The following is a 15,781-nucleotide window of genomic DNA, read 5'->3' as shown; positions in this document are numbered from 1 at the left end:
GCTAGGTTTGATTGACAAATGTCTCGGCTGCTTGTTTGAATACCAGAAGGCAGAAAGACACCAACCAGCGGACGACAATGTCTATGGGTGTCTGTGTCTGTGCTCCTTCTCAGTACAGAACATTGGACACATGGTTTTCCGTAACCATGCTTACTCACATCATATTTCCCTCTGAGTTGTAGGCTAAGTGACTGTCTACACCATGTACCGTTCTGTAGCTGTGGGCATTTACACATTCCTGCACGGTCAGCATGTACAATCCCAAAGCCTCCCAAGTCTTCCTAATTCTGTCGTCACTGATTCCAGACAGTAGCATAAATACACCAGATTGTATCTGATCGTACTTCTGATTTTCTGCCTTACTTTAGCTGTTACTGAGGTATTCTCCCTCCCCTGGCCTAGTGCTTCACTACATAGACCTACCATCACACCTTAGCTGTTACTGAGGTATTCTCCCTCCCCTGGCCTAGTGCTTCACTACATAGACCTACCATCACACCTTAGCTGTTACTGAGGTATTCTCCCTCCCCTGGCCTGGTGCTACACTACATAGACCTACCATCACACCTTAGCTGTTACTGAGGTATTCTCCCTCCCCTGGCCTAGTGCTTCACTACATAGACCTACCATCACACCTTAGCTGTTACTGAGGTATTCTCCCTCCCCTGGCCTGGTGCTTCACTACATAGACCTACCATCACACCTTAGCTGTTACTGAGGTATTCTCCCTCCCCTGGCCTAGTGCTTCACTACATAGACCTACCATCACACCTTAGCTGTTACTGAGGTATTCTCCCTCCCCTGGCCTAGTGCTTCACTACATAGACCTACCATCACACCTTAGCTGTTACTGAGGTATTCTCTCTCCCCTGCCCTGGTGCTACACTACATAGACCTACCATCACACCTTAGCTGTTACTGAGGTATTCTCCCTCCCCTGGCCCGGTGCTACACTACATAGACCTACCATCACACCTTAGCTGTTACTGAGGTATTCTCCCTCCCCTGGCCTAGTGCTTCACTACATAGATCTACCATCACACCTTAGCTGTTAGTGAGGTATTCTCCCTCCCCTGGCCTGGTGCTACACTACATAGACCTACCATCACACCTTAGCTGTTACTGAGGTATTCTCCCTCCCCTGGCCTAGTGCTTCACTACATAGACCTACCATCACACCTTAGCTGTTACTGAGGTATTCTCCCTCCCCTGGCCTGGTGCTTCACTACATAGACCTACCATCACACCTTAGCTGTTACTGAGGTATTCTCCCTCCCCTGGCCTAGTGCTTCACTACATAGACCTACCATCACACCTTAGCTGTTACTGAGGTATTCTCCCTCCCCTGGCCTAGTGCTTCACTACATAGACCTACCATCACACCTTAGCTGTTACTGAGGTATTCTCCCTCCCCTGGCCCGGTGCTTCACTACATAGACCTACCATCACACCTTAGCTGTTACTGAGGTATTCTCTCTCCCCTGCCCTGGTGCTACACTACATAGACCTACCATCACACCTTAGCTGTTACTGAGGTATTCTCCCTCCCCTGGCCTAGTGCTTCACTACATAGACCTACCATCACACCTTAGCTGTTACTGAGGTATTCTCCCTCCCCTGGCCTAGTGCTTCACTACATAGACCTACCATCACACCTTAGCTTTTACTGAGGTATTCTCTCTCCCCTGGCCTGGTGCTACACTACATAGACCTACCATCACACCTTAGCTGTTCTGAGGTATTCTTCCTCCCCTGGCCTGGTGCTTCACTACATAGACCTACCATCACACCTTAGCTGTTACTGAGGTATTCTCCCTCCCCTGGTCTAGTGCTTCACTACATAGACCTACCATCACACCTTAGCTGTTACTGAGGTATTCTCCCTCCCCTGGCCTAGTGCTTCACTACATAGACCTACCATCACACCTTAGCTGTTACTGAGGTATTCTCCCTACCCTGGCCTAGTGCTTCACTACATAGACCTACCATCACACCTTAGCTGTTACTGAGGTATTCTCTCTCCCCTGCCCTGGTGCTACACTACATAGACCTACCATCACACCTTAGCTGTTACTGAGGTATTCTCCCTCCCCTGGCCTGGTGCTTCACTACATAGACCTACCATCACACCTTAGCTGTTACTGAGGTATTCTCCCTCCCCTGGCCCGGTGCTACACTACATAGACCTACCATCACACCTTAGCTGTTACTGAGGTATTCTCCCTCCCCTGGCCTGGTGCTACACTACATAGACCTACCATCACACCTTAGCTGTTCTGAGGTATTCTTCCTCCCCTGGCCTGGTGCTTCACTACATAGACCTACCATCACACCTTAGCTGTTACTGAGGTATTCTCCCTCCCCTGGCCTGGTGCTACACTACATAGACCTACCATCACACCTTAGCTGTTACTGAGGTATTCTCCCTCCCCTGGCCTGGTGCTACACTACATAGACCTACCATCACACCTTAGCTGTTACTGAGGTATTCTCCCTCCCCTGGCCTGGTGCTACACTACATAGACCTACCATCACACCTTAGCTGTTACTGAGGTATTCTCCCTCCCCTGGCCTGGTGCTACACTACATAGACCTACCATCACACCTTAGCTGTTACTGAGGTATTCTCCCTCCCCTGCCCTGGTGCTACACTACATAGACCTACCATCACACCTTAGCTGTTACTGAGGTATTCTCCCTCCCCTGGCCTGGTGCTACACTACATAGACCTACCATCACACCTTAGCTGTTACTGAGGTATTCTCCCTCCCCTGGCCTGGTGCTACACTACATAGACCTACCATCACACCTTAGCTGTTACTGAGGTATTCTCCCTCCCCTGGCCTAGTGCTTCACTACATAGACCTACCATCACACCTTAGCTGTTACTGAGGTATTCTCCCTCCCCTGGCCTAGTGCTACACTACATAGACCTACCATCACACGTTAGAAGCCCAATTCATTCAATTTCTTACATGGTGTTGTCCTAAAGTCAGTTTTCGGTAATTCGGGTTCTTACTAATTGCGTAGCGTGTATTTACCTCACCTTAAATCACAGAAAGAACTTCTCCGGGTAGAGGAGGATGGAGAGACGTGGAGCGGAGATGACTGATGTAAAAACCAGAATGTGTATAATGTGTAGGTTTTACAGGAGCTATGTTTAAACCTTAAACAGTCTGTCTCTCTCTTCAGAGGCAGGAGAGGGCTTAGAGCTGTATCAGGCCTGACCTGGAGTATGTACAGTATGTCATCATGGAGACAGTACATGAATGGTGCTGAGAGATGCAGGGACATGTATTCTGGGTAAAGTGATGGCTGATGATGGAAGGAGAGAAAAAGTGAAGAGCAAAAGTAGTAGAGAGTGGAATCGACTCAGTCGTCTTGTCACTGTTGATGATCAGGATGTTCACCTAGTGAGAAATGTCCAGTCATACGGTCCGTGAGGGCTTAAAGACGTCATTGAGAGTTTAGACAAGAGACTTGAACGCATATCCTCAAACATCATTAGCTTCACTTTCCCACCAGGAGGGTTAGTCACCAGTTAGATGTGGTTTGTGTCACAGTCATCACATGATGGTCAGCAGCATCAAAGCATTCATGAAAACTCTTAACAGTCTGGAAGATTATTGTCTGAATTGGTCACTGAATAAACCCTCTGAATCAATGCAGTCTGACACACACACACACACACACACACACACACACACATACAAGCAGAGAGAGAGCTGTATTGGCAGGTGAGCTGTATCTCAATATCCGTCGTGGACACACACATACACACACACACACAAAAGAGAAGGAATGAAGGAATGATAGCTGATGTCATCTTGATACAGTGTCATATTAGGCCTAGACTACATGCTTTCTTCCACCCATGGGCTTATTTGGTTGTGATTGTGAAAAGACGGTTTGGGCGCCCAGTGTTTTTCCATGTTTCAGATACTGACTGACACACACTCACTCACTCACCCACACACACAAGCAGAGAGAGAGAGCTCTATGGGTAGGTGTGTGTGTGTGTGTGTGTGTGTGTGTGTGTGTGTGTGTGTGTGTGTGTGTGTGTTAGAGGGCCAGATGGGCAGGGTTATGGGGCTATTCCATTGGCAATCTCAATCAAGCCCAGTTAAAGTATTTGAAATGATTTGGTCTGATAATGTGACCTGACAAGCCCACATTTCCAACCAAATCCCTGAATTTATGGAAGAAGTTACTGAAGATCTGGGAATGTCAGTCGCCAGTCTCGGAATGTCCATTAAAATATCTCCTGTCGTGTTTTTTTCCTTCTTCTCTTTTTTAATTACGACCATCCCTTCCCTCTTTTATTTCAACTCTTTCTTTACTGGCCCGAAAGAGACAGAAATGCATTCTTCGCTTTCTGTCTCATTTGAACATTGACCTGGTGGACTTTTTACTTTAACTGTCTATTTTTCTATGTCCTCAAGTCAGTGTCAATCCCTCAGGTCTTTTGTTTATATTACACCCTCTCTCTCTCTCTCTTTCTTCAACTGTTCAAGTGGTAGTTCTGCCTAGCATCAATTGCCAACCAACTCAACCTCTGACCAGCCTAGCCCGCCATTCAACTTCCAAACAGCTTTAAGTTATTAGCCTCCAGATTTCATTTTTCCCATGAAGCAGCCTTTGCATCCATCGGAAAACACCTGGGCCCTCAGAATGCAATTTATACCTGTTAAATATAATCCCAATATGACACATTTCTTGGTCAAACACCCATCCAACAATCAAACCGCTAACCGTCAAAACTCAAGTGAGTCTACGGGCTTGGCGCTTTGGCGAGGAACGGGTTAGTGTACCCCCCCGTTTCACCGCCCCCCACATCCTGTCTCATCCCCCCTTCTTTTCGGAGGGATATATAATGGAGGTTGGGACTCTGTTGCATCTCAGCATCACTCGTAGACACTCATCCACTGTTCAATCGTTTACTTAGAGAGGAAGAGGGATCAACATAAGAGAAGAGGGGAGATATGAGGTCTCTACTGAAGCTGGTCGTTCTGCTGTTCTGTGTCCAGAGAGGAGAGGGACACTGGCTGCGCTCACTACTCGGTAAGGATGGATGGGGGTCACGACTCACGACCTTCGACATTGGAGATGGGACAGGATAGAATTTCTTCCTATTTTCTTCAGTTTTGTACTGGGTTATATGTGTCTAGATATTGTTGTGTACTTTGAGATTGGTTTACATCAGGATGATGTTTGTCACTGGGACTTGAGTGACAAGGCATACACAGTCACTGGAGAATTTTGAGAGCATATTGTGTGATTTCTGTTCTGAAGTTTTTCTGTAGGGTAGCACTGACTATCAGTCTACTGCAGTCTAGAGTGTAATGCAATCTGGTCCAAGCTGGTGTGATGAGTTTTTTAATAACCCTCTCTCTTTATCACCATCTTTCAGAGCAGCGAGGGCAAGCATCATCCTCCCCATCAGAGGAGAGGAGAGGTGGAGGAGGAGAATCCAACAAAGGGAACAACAACAATAAGAACACAGAAGGTTCCGGATTTGGAGTAGAAGACCAAAGGGGTTCCGTCCCATCCCCAGCCCCAATCCGGTCCCGCCGCTCTTCAACCCAATGTCGTCTCCGCTCCATCCTCCTCCAGGTACGAGAGCTGGGTCTGGGCTACGACGCGGACGAGACCGTCCTCTTCAAGTACTGCAGCGGAGACTGTCCCCGTGTCCGCTCCAACCATGATCTGACCCTGACCAACCTGCTCCTGAGGGGGGCCCTGCCCGAGCAGAATGGAGAGCCGTGGCAGAATGGACCCTGCTGCAGGCCCACCCACCACGAAGATCTAGCCTTTTTGGATAACGCCCATCGCTGGCACAAGGTGGAGAAGCTGTCGGCTGCAGGGTGTACCTGTGTGGGTTAATGGGGAGGAGCTGGACGTGAAGGGGGAGGGCCTGAACATTGACTTTTGGGCCGTGGCCATTGGCTGTTCAGAATGCAATGGGAGCGACATAGAGGCTCAGGCTGTACAAAAGGAGAATCAGGAGGAAAGAGATTACAGATGTAGCTATAATTTGCTAGAAAGAAATGCATTCATTTTGCGTATGTATATTTATATTTATTTAAAGTTGCTTTGGGGGAGTTTTTTTATTATACCAATGACGTTGAATGGATCTTATTTTGCTGCATAGATTAAATGAATAGTGGTTAACACTATGGTTGATTGTTGAGTAAAACTGTTACAATTCGAAAAAAGGTCCTCAGCAAACCAACAAGGTATTTATGTAAAATAAATTATTTATTTATTTGAGATGTTAACTGTATGATGCTACTTTATTTATTTTGTCCATGTGCCATATTCATATGTACAACTCGTAATAAAGACAACCATATCTACATGTTTTATGACCAATGTTGGTGAGTGGTATTACATTTTCCCTCATGGCTACTAAGAAATATATATTAGAGCCTATGGTTCATTTGGAAAACAAGAAGAGTTTATTCAAAACTCATCATTTACAAAATATTTACAATGAATATTAAAAAAAACATTATTGATAATGCTGGGAACATCAGCAGTACTTTCATTGATTTATTCCATATTTTAGCCATGGAAGCAACGGCACGTCACTTTTCAACCACACAACCATTTCCCTCAACCAAAATCCGATCCCTGACCCTTAGTCAAGAACAGGCAGTTCAGTAGGGAACTCATCAGTTCTGACGATATCATGACTCTTTTCCATTAGGTGGACATAACAGAAAGATTACTATGCTTTTTCCTGTTTAACAACCACCACGTCCTCTTCAGTTTCCTCTGGCTCCGCCCCCCACACCTGGACACGCCCCTCCATGGCTGTGAGGAGGCGGGTCTCCGAGGGATGGAAAGACAGCGATTGGACGACAGCCTTCCCGACTGGCAGCTTCAGCATCAGAGAACCCTGAGAGAGAAACAAGAGATGTTCAAAGAGGGAAAGAATCTAACACCAATAGGCACACATACCAAGTCCTTGAATCTGCAGCTGTTGACATTTACAGATACTGCTGTGCTATTCCGTTTCAAATACGCATCCAGTTAGCAAAATCAACTAATCAAATCAATTCATTTTGATAGGTAGTGGAGCTATCTATTAGATTAACAAATCCTCCATCCCTCGTACCTCTACCAGGTCCCAGCAGTACACGTGTCCGTCTTCAGAGCAGCTCAGGACGTGAGTATCCTTACTGGACAGACAGCAGTCCAGCTTGTAGCCCTTCATCTTGTGTCCTGTGAACTCTCCCAGCATCTCCCCTGTGCTCTTGTCCAGTAGACGCACGGTGGAGTCCAGGCTGGAGGTCAGAGTGCACTGGCCGTCCGCACTGAAACACACACACGTGATGGGGCCTGGAACACAGAGACAAACACATAACAAATCAATGCGACTCAGGGTGGTTTAGGTACAGAAGTTAGTGATAGTTAGTACAACAACTAGTTGGTAAGACTAGATACTGACTGTTGATGAAGTCCACATGCAGCTGGCCCATCCGCAGGTCATACCGTCTCACTCTCCCGTCCACTGACCTGGAGAAAGACATGATAGAAAAGATGCTTAGAGGACTCTCCTATAAGAATCAAACTGAAATGAACAGAAAGGTTCAGACTGGGTACTGACCCAGTGAGCAGCTCGTGTTCAGACACCTTCAGACTGCTGACACCATCCTGAGCCTCGTCCAGAATCTGGATGGGGTCAAATTTTCTGGACCTGGTGTCCCAGCAGCGCACTGTACCATCTATGGAGCCTAGAGACCGACACGAGTACACACACACACACACACACACACACACACACACACACACACACACACACACACACACACGAGATGGGTCCTGTTGTGGATGAGCAGGACAATGCTGAAGCCACAAACCTGGTTGTAGAGGTGAATGAGATGCACTTTGCTGAGGAAGGACGGAGGAACGAGAAAACTCACCAGATAAAATGACTGTAGCTTCTTCATTGAACTGGACACAGTTGACTTTCTGCAAACAGAGAGACAGACCAGAGGCAGAGCCATATCCATGTTAATAAATGGCTCCAGTTAGAGGTTTAGTTGTTGTATTCTTTCCTGTCTCTATTCCTTCAACATAAACATATCTTTCTATATTTTTTTTCTGACCCACCTGACCTCTCCTACCCGCCTCTTTCCCCCTCCCCTCTTTCTCTAAAACTCCATCTCCCTCTCTGTGACACAGGAAAACATTGTATTATTTTCTCTCACCCCAGCGTGACCCCTGAGTTTCCGGGTGACCTGTCCCGTGGCGACGTCCCAGAGGATCACCGTCTTGTCCGAGCTGCAGGAACACAGCTGGCTGTTGTCATAGGAACTAGGGAAGGAATCGATGGTAAGACACACACCACTACCTCAGATCCTATTCCCCCAGGGGCCCAGAGGCAGCAGGGAGACAGTGAAGGACAAAGCAGGCAGATGGAGAGAGGAAGACTACACAAGCAAGCAGATTGATCACATAGAGAATGACCAGCAGAGGCAAGACAGACAGAGAGTAATGGACACAGAAGGCAGATGGATGGATAGGGGAACTTAAACAAGAATACTGAATGAGTAAAAAATGTTCTGCTTCTTATCTATCAACTATACCGTATGTATCATTTCTAATGCATATCTCCTACTTCATATAGGGGAACATACAGGCATTGGCGTCTGCATATAAGCTAGCTATCACACTGAAAGAGAACGCTTAGTGAAGTTAAGTGCTTCCCACTCAATCAGATCTAGGATCAGCTTTATTTAACCCAAATGTGGCCTTTACCAAACACATTCTTCAATAAAGTGTTCCTCAATCAGCTGTCTGTATTGCTCTAGAGCAAGGGTCTCCATCAGGCAGATCTACCAGTAGCTCTCAGCCCACCTGTGATTAGCTCGCCAATCAGTTCTGAAAGTGCATTTTTTAAATGTGTTCCATCGCAAACGGTCCTAAACATAAAGCTCCCTGCTACTATCCAATCAAATCCACAGTGACATTATCCCTCCCCTGGTTAGCCACCACTGCCTTCAAAACCCAAACTTAGCACAATATCTGACAATTCATTTCCAGCAATATTGCTGTCTGTTTAGTGCACGCGTTTGTCTATCACTCTGTTTGCTGGACAGTTAGCAATGATGATAACCGTCTTGTGGGTAGACAGTAAGACTTTCTCAATGAAACGTTAAGTGCAATGTAGACTTACCTGACAGAACTATATTTTGATTATTTGTTTCAATTGTGTGGCGATTGTTTTGCAAACCCTGCCATGACATGCTGCAGCAGTCTCAGCAGAAACATCGCTCAACTGACACATTCCTCTTTACACTAAAACGTTTAAATTAATTGTTTTTTTTCACACCAATTGTTTTCTTCAGATGTGATTTAAGCGCTGACATGGACTCAAAACATCAATTTTCAATGTTTCTCTTTGAATAATTGTAATATTGAGAGTAGTTTTACAAATGATTTTACGAGGTATATTGACATAAAACACATCTGTTGAACACCTAGGACCCCGGGAAGAGTTGCAGGTCTCGTGACAGAAAAGGTTGGAGACCCCTGCTGTAGAGACACCAAATAATCACGTTTTACACCGTTTTGGAGACTACAAAAACTCAAATCAGATTAAAAAATTGACCTAACTCAGTGGAGGTATCTCCAGAGTAAGCCATCCCTGAGACCGGGTCTGGTAACTCGTACCTCTGCAGGTTAACAATTAAGTAACGTACCACAGAAGTTTATGCAAGAGGGCTTTACAACCAAAAAGAGAGCAATGCATCGATCTACAAGACTTCAAAGAGGGCCAGCTTACTTTCTGATATAGGTTTGTGTAATAATACAGACACTGACCCATCAGCATCTAGAACCTCGTATCCATGACCACTGTACGTCTTCAGCAGTGTCCCTCGACTTACACTCCACAACTTCAGAGACTTGTCACTGCCGCAAGACAGCAGGTAGTTACCATCAGCTGAGAAAGAGAGGGAGAGGGGTGGGGGAGAGAGAGACAGGGAGGGAGAAAGAGGTGGGTCGAGAGAAAATGAGAGGATGAAAAACACCTGAAACGCGTTATGTAGATACAGCCTCTCATGACATACACAAGCAGCTCCAAGTAGAGCACCAGTCAATGCACCTCACGGTATGGGTGTTTGTTTGAGTTCTCACCATTGAATCGCACAGCTCTTACAGCCCCTTGTTGGCAGTCTATGGTCCTGAGAAGGTTTTGGGGGAGCTGAGGGACCTCAGGTTTGGGCTGGGGAAACGACATTTCACACTTCTGCCTGTAGAAAGAGAGGTTGAAACATATAGCTATTATTTTTCTCCTGACTTGAGCATCAACTACGCTAACGTTAGTAGTGGAAAGAGCAAGTGCTATGGAAAGAGCATCATGGAGCTTGGATAGCTATCTACCTGAAATACCTTGCTTGTTCGCTTTAGTTTGATGAGAGAGCAATCATTAACTGACTCATATTGATTTCTGTTAGCTAACAGCAAACGAACAAGTACTTTTTCCCCCCTACAGTTTATGCTCCAGAATGTTCATATTTTTGCAAATGTGTGGTTTACTTCCTGTCTGTGATAATCGTTTCGTTCCGGGTAAAAGCATTTGTGTCGAAATAAAAGTCCGAACATTCTCCCTCCGCATTGATAGAGTCCTTCGCGTCCTTTAAAGCATTTATTTTGAAATGCATCCATCGCACGGCGGAAATGATAGGCCCCGCCCCTTCATTCGCCCAGCTAGCTGACGGGTCCCACTCAACACCGTTTTGCCACTAAATTAATCCTTAAAAATATCTCAACAAGAAGGACATTATGTCCGCAAACAACATGTCAGGCCCACAAAGGGTAAACAAAATTATCCGGTGAGTACAATTGAGTAAATGTCGTTGGGTTTGCGGGCTAACGAGATAGCTACTTAGCTAAATCACACGTCTTCAGCACTATTCTAACGCGATTATAGACTAGCTAACAAGCTAGCTAGAACGCCTGTCATTTTGTGAACTAACTAGATGTTGTTACACTGACGTATAACTAAGTAAGGTAGCTAGTTGTGTTATTTGTGGTAGGGTCATTCATATCTTGGTTGTTGTTGTTACAGATACAAGCCCCCCAGCACAGAAGCAAACCCCACCCTGGAAGACCCGACTCCAGACTACATGAACCTACTCGGCATGATCTTCAGCATGTGTGGCCTGATGCTGAAGGTGACCCAGAGACATCTGTTTTTACCACACTGACACACACACACAGACAGACGACCTCGCCCCTCCCCCATTAAGTGTGTGTGTGTGTGTGTGTGTGTGTGTGTGTGTGTGTGTGTGTGTGTGAGAGATAAACCTCCCAAAGGAGACGTTGCCCCACTGTGTTCCCATTTACAGGACTAAAGTCTACCACCTGGGGACCAACTCCAGCCTTTCAACTGACTCCAGCCTTTCAACTGAGTGGTTTATCCTAGAAGGGTGTGTGCCCCCAAATCAACTGGAGCCAGTACTTTCTGTCACATATCCCTAATTGACTGTGTGTGGTGCTGGGTGATACACCGCTACACCCACCTAGGTAATGTGACGGTCTACTACTCTACGATTGGATGAATTGTCACTACGTCCAATAGTGGAGTTGATGAAAAGTCCAGCACACCGGTAACCTTGACGCTACCAACTATTTAATGACTCTTTTAATCAACACCTTTCCCTCTGACTGCTGCCACTGAAATCAGTCCTAAAATGTTATGTAGGGCACCGGTGTCCCTGTGCTAGCATAGCAACGTATCTTCCTTCACTCTCCCTGTCCTCTTACTGAGCTCGAACTAGTGATCCTCTGCTTCTCAAACACATGTGACCGCCCGCTTGACAACATACTAGCCAGTTGCGCCATCGAAAAAGGCACATATTCAGCAATGCTAATGGTGACATTTCAAGCAGTGGATTGAAATTGCAGTATGATCTTAACCTGTTACACGTAGGCACATTATCTTACACCATTACATTAGTCACTGTCTGGCTATGCCACAGCACCTCTACAGCCTCATGCAGAAAAGCTGACACACACACAGCGCATTATAAAGTATAGTATGTGGGTCATTCTGTGGTCCTTAGCCTTCTGTGTTGTGTGTTTCAGTTAAAGTGGTGTGCGTGGATAGCAGTGTACTGCTCCTTCATCAGCTTCGCTAACTCACGCAGCTCCGAAGACACCAAACAGATGATGAGCAGCTTTATGTGAGTAGAACAAATATGTGTGTGTCTCTCTCTGTCTCTCTCTGTCTGTGTGTGTGTACGTGTTCTGTCTCATATTTCCAACCTACCCAGGTAACCTACCCAGGTAACCTACCCAGGGTCTGTATGCGACTATGAGGGCGAGTGAAAGAAAAGTGTAAAAAGTGTCTGCTATTATGCCAAAATGCAGAGTTCTCTATTATCTGTCTCCTAATGGCTCACTGTTAATGTGTTAACTGTAATACCAGGACGCAGCAGGAAGTTAGTTTGGCAGCTCTTATTCTGCCTGGGGTGTAATTCCCTAGGAACCAAACGGAGGAGGGACTAACCGGAATGTGTCCAATAAAAAACACTTTTCATTGCTAAATGTTTCCGTTGCAAAATGTTTTGCTACGGATTGCGCTAATGAATGCACTCCTGGCAATAAAACTAAAGACACCGGAAGTTAGTTTGGCAACGCTCGGCTCTACCTGGCATTGTGACATGCGATGGGCTCAGCTTTAATGTCCAAAAGCTTTTAACATTGACCTCCAGGTGTTGCATTTACCCATAACAATTAACTACAGCAGATAATACCACTTACTTTGTGGGAGCGTGTGTGTCTGTGTGGCATTTTTCCAGGAAAAGTAGTGTGTGTGGCTCTGCAGGTAAAGTAGAGTGTGTCAGGACATCAGTAGTAGATGCCTCCCAGTCCATCACCTAGATTAGTTTTTTATTAAAGATTGTCTCTATGCCCTCCTGGCTGGTAACACAAACTGTGTGGATCAGCAAAATGTTGTAGAAGTGTTATATGCAGCAACTGCGATATAGGCCTAATCACAATGGAAAATATGAAGTTTTTATTGTGTGTGTGTGTATATATATATATATTACACACACACACTGATCCAAGGTCGGTTTGGTTTTTCTTTTATAGTGAAGGTTAAGACCTAAGGGATGGTAAGCTGATCCTAGATCTGTGAAAAAGAGGACAGTGTAACCACCGAACCTGAAGGCACTGATGCTTCTGCTGAGCAATCTCTTCAATATTTATTGCTAATTCATTTTTATTTTCTCTCATCCTTTTTTTTCCTTCAATCTCTTCTTTCGATCAGGCTGTCCATCTCAGCCGTGGTGATGTCATACCTCCAGAACCCCCAGCCCATGTCGCCACCGTGGTAACCAAGGACCAATGGCGGGGGGGCCTTGCAGGAGAGGGGCGGTTCCAGACTGAGAGTGGGAGACGGACTCCTGACTCGCCCACTGACCATCTGGGAGAGAGAGAGAGAGGGATGGATGGATGGAGACAGAGAGGGAGGAGGGATAAGATGGATGTATTGAGAGGAAACACAATGGTGGACATGAGGCAAGAACAAGAAGACCAGGTGGTCCTGGTTATTCTCCAAAATCTCTCTCTTCCTGGAGATATTGCAGGTTTTCTATTGAATTGTCTGATTCACCCGCTGTAAGCTGAGGTCTGTTAGTTGGAAATAAAGATGGAAGGTTTTATAAAGTCACTGTGTTTTGTTTGTCCTGTTACATGTGACGGGGGTCACTGTGCTTAGCTGTACCGTGACCACCCTCATGAAACACCTTTAGCCAGCTGTGCCACCGAAAAGGTACAAGTTGGATTGGTATTCCAAGCTGAGGAGTTTAACCAATTCAGGTCTGTTACACATGCATGTTCTGATAACGTCTTGGGTCTTTAGGCCCAAACACCACTGCCTTCCAATATCTGACCCAAGAGCTTACATTGAGCAACTGTTATGAAAGTGACTGTGTGCCTCTCTAGGCAGTCAGTAATGTGTACAATCTCACTCTGCAGTTTAGCTCTGGGAATAGCTACCTCAGTCCTAAAAGGTCCCCCCCGCCACACTCACACACAGGACATAAACCCTCACTCAAGCCCTCAGTCTGTCCCTGTCTAATCACTATCTAGGCACTGCTCTCCACCACACGCTCTCTGCCTCCAGACTGTGTGTGTGTGCCTGCTAATGACAGAGCAGAGGGAAAGGCAGAGTGGGGAGTCAGCCGGATCTGGAGCTGATTTAGTGGACTTATAACTCACGTCCGACCAGCCTAAGGCAGATCAGCCCCAGCAGAGTGGGCACTTCTGTGTTCGGGACACGTGCCAGAGACAACCGGTTTCAACAAACTCCACTGAATTTTTCTCCTGATTTTGCACTGACTTGGTGGGGGGATAGAAATGCCAACGGGCACCTTTTTGAAAAGGAGTAAATTAGTTTTTCTGCTTTGGTAGTTTATTGCTGTTTTCGCCCCTTGTTGTTCCCATGTGGGCTTTCAAAACACAAATTGGACTGTTTTTGGAAGGTACCTTAAAAACCTTTTCTCTGACTTTCCCAATCTTGTTTATTGTATCAAAAGTCAGTTGTCCAACTGCATTAAGTCTTCCCCATTTAACCCAACACCTCTGAATTAGAGAGGTGCTGCCTTAATCAACATCCACAGCTTTCAGGGACCAGTGGGTTAACTGCCTCGCTCAGGCGCAGAACAACAGATTTTTACCTTGTCAGCTCAGGGATTCGATCCATCAACCTTCCGGTTGTTGGGCCAACGCTCTAACCACTAGGCTACCTGCTGCCACGACAGAAGAAAGAGAGGATATTGAATTTGTTGCATCTGCAGTTATCTCCTTTTTTGATCAGTGGGGTGGGTGTATTTTTTGGGTTATTAAAATCTTGAATAGAACAGAAAGGCCCGCACACTGAATATGCACCAAATGACCACTTGTGCTACTGCTGTAGGCCTATCTCTACTGCTGTAGGCCTATCGCCTCTGCCTAATCTTGCCTGATTGGAGATGTGTTGGAAAACAATGATTGTTGATTACCATTGACCACTAGAGGGCGGAGTTGCTTTACAAATTAGTAAGCAATGAGCATCTCATGGTCTGGCTTCATCCCAAATGGCATTCTATTCCCTATATAGTGCACCACTTTTGACCAGTCCAGTAGTGCACTATGTAAGGAATAGGGTGCCATTGGGGACAAATCCTTGATGAAGGAACTGGCTCACTTGAGTACTGATCTCAGACAGTATGGATTAAAACACGCAAAACTCCTAGCACATAACTCTTTCTCTTGCTGTCTCCACTCTTTTCTCTCTCTTCCTCTCTCTCTTTTCTCTTTCATTCTCTAGCTGTTTCTGCTCTCTCTCCCTCTGTCTCTCTCTTTCTCTCTTCTCTCTCGTTGTCTCTGTTTCAGCTCTTTCCTTTCTCCCTCTGTCTCCTCTCTCTGTTTCAGCTCTTTTCTTTCTCCCTCTGTCTCCTATCTCTGTTTCAGCTCTTTCCTTTCTCCCTCTGTCTCCTCTCTCTGTTTCAGCTCTTTCCTTTCTCCCTCTGTCTCCTCTCTCTGTTTCAGCTCTTTTCTTTCTCCCTGTCTCCTCTCTGTACCAGCTCTTTTCTTTCTCCCTCTGTCTCCTCTCTCTGTTTCAGCTCTTTTCTTTCTCCCTCTGTCTCCTCTCTCTGTTTCAGCTCTTTTCTTTCTCCCTGTCTCCTCTCTCTGTTTCAGCTCTTTCCTTTCTCCCTGTCTCCTCTCTGTACCATCTCTTTTCTTTCTCCCTCTGTCTCCTCTCTCTGTTTCAGCTCTT

The 15,781-nt window shown here is 46.0% G+C and overlaps 2 protein-coding genes and 1 long non-coding RNA gene across 5 annotated transcripts in view; 2 read left to right on the top strand and 1 right to left on the bottom strand.

Moving 5' to 3' along the window:
• The window catches only part of LOC135560148 (uncharacterized), a 630,141-nt gene extending 616,451 nt beyond the window's left edge, over positions 1–13,690 (top strand). Inside the window, exon 2 of the long non-coding RNA XR_010458718.1 lies at positions 13,492–13,690. This is a non-coding gene — a long non-coding RNA (uncharacterized LOC135560148). The remainder of the gene's footprint in view (positions 1–13,491) is intronic.
• Positions 6,436–10,623, bottom strand: wdr83 (WD repeat domain containing 83). 3 transcript variants are annotated; one of them, XM_029654760.2, is made up of 9 exons: positions 10,393–10,623; positions 10,147–10,262; positions 9,832–9,952; positions 8,217–8,289; positions 7,929–7,977; positions 7,613–7,739; positions 7,454–7,521; positions 7,121–7,344; positions 6,436–6,901 (listed from the first exon to the last, which is right to left on the bottom strand). In XM_029654760.2, exons 2-9 carry the CDS (start codon positions 10,247–10,249, stop codon positions 6,731–6,733), a joined length of 936 nt encoding a protein of 311 aa, XP_029510620.1. In that variant the 5' UTR covers positions 10,250–10,262; positions 10,393–10,623; the 3' UTR covers positions 6,436–6,730. The 3 variants fall into 3 exon arrangements, with proteins under 3 accessions (XP_029510620.1, XP_029510618.1, XP_029510619.1); XM_029654758.2 differs by having other exon boundaries at positions 8,217–8,322; positions 10,393–10,621; XM_029654759.2 differs by having other exon boundaries at positions 8,217–8,322; positions 10,402–10,621.
• wdr83os (WD repeat domain 83 opposite strand) lies at positions 10,681–13,455 on the top strand. Its single transcript, XM_029654761.2, has 4 exons — positions 10,681–10,844; positions 11,081–11,186; positions 12,100–12,197; positions 13,289–13,455. Exons 1-4 carry the CDS (start codon positions 10,795–10,797, stop codon positions 13,353–13,355), a joined length of 321 nt encoding a protein of 106 aa, XP_029510621.1. The 5' UTR covers positions 10,681–10,794; the 3' UTR covers positions 13,356–13,455.
• Positions 13,691–15,781: the final 2,091 nt, after the last annotated feature.

This window comes from Oncorhynchus nerka, linkage group LG15 (genome assembly GCF_034236695.1).
Source record: "Oncorhynchus nerka isolate Pitt River linkage group LG15, Oner_Uvic_2.0, whole genome shotgun sequence".
Classification (NCBI taxonomy): Eukaryota; Metazoa; Chordata; class Actinopteri; order Salmoniformes; family Salmonidae; genus Oncorhynchus; species Oncorhynchus nerka.
This window is presented reverse-complemented; position numbering and strand designations above follow the sequence as displayed.

What these genes read in the sequence shown, in the direction of transcription:
- wdr83 (XM_029654758.2), bottom strand. Translation starts at nt 10,249, where the DNA reads ATGTCGTTTCCCCAGCCCAAACCTGAGGTCCCTCAGCTCCCCCAAAAC. An exon ending in AAGAGCTGTGCGATTCAATG is followed by an intron (nt 9,953 to 10,146) that starts GTGAGAACTCAA and finishes TCTCTTTCTCAG; the next exon opens with CTGATGGTAACTACCTGCTG. An exon ending in GAACACGAGCTGCTCACTGG is followed by an intron (nt 7,522 to 7,612) that starts GTCAGTACCCAG and finishes GTCTTTCTCCAG; the next exon opens with GTCAGTGGACGGGAGAGTGA.
- wdr83os (XM_029654761.2), top strand. Translation starts at nt 10,795, where the DNA reads ATGTCCGCAAACAACATGTCAGGCCCACAAAGGGTAAACAAAATTATC. An exon ending in AGGGTAAACAAAATTATCCG is followed by an intron (nt 10,845 to 11,080) that starts GTGAGTACAATT and finishes TTGTTGTTACAG; the next exon opens with ATACAAGCCCCCCAGCACAG. An exon ending in TGTGTGGCCTGATGCTGAAG is followed by an intron (nt 11,187 to 12,099) that starts GTGACCCAGAGA and finishes TGTGTGTTTCAG; the next exon opens with TTAAAGTGGTGTGCGTGGAT.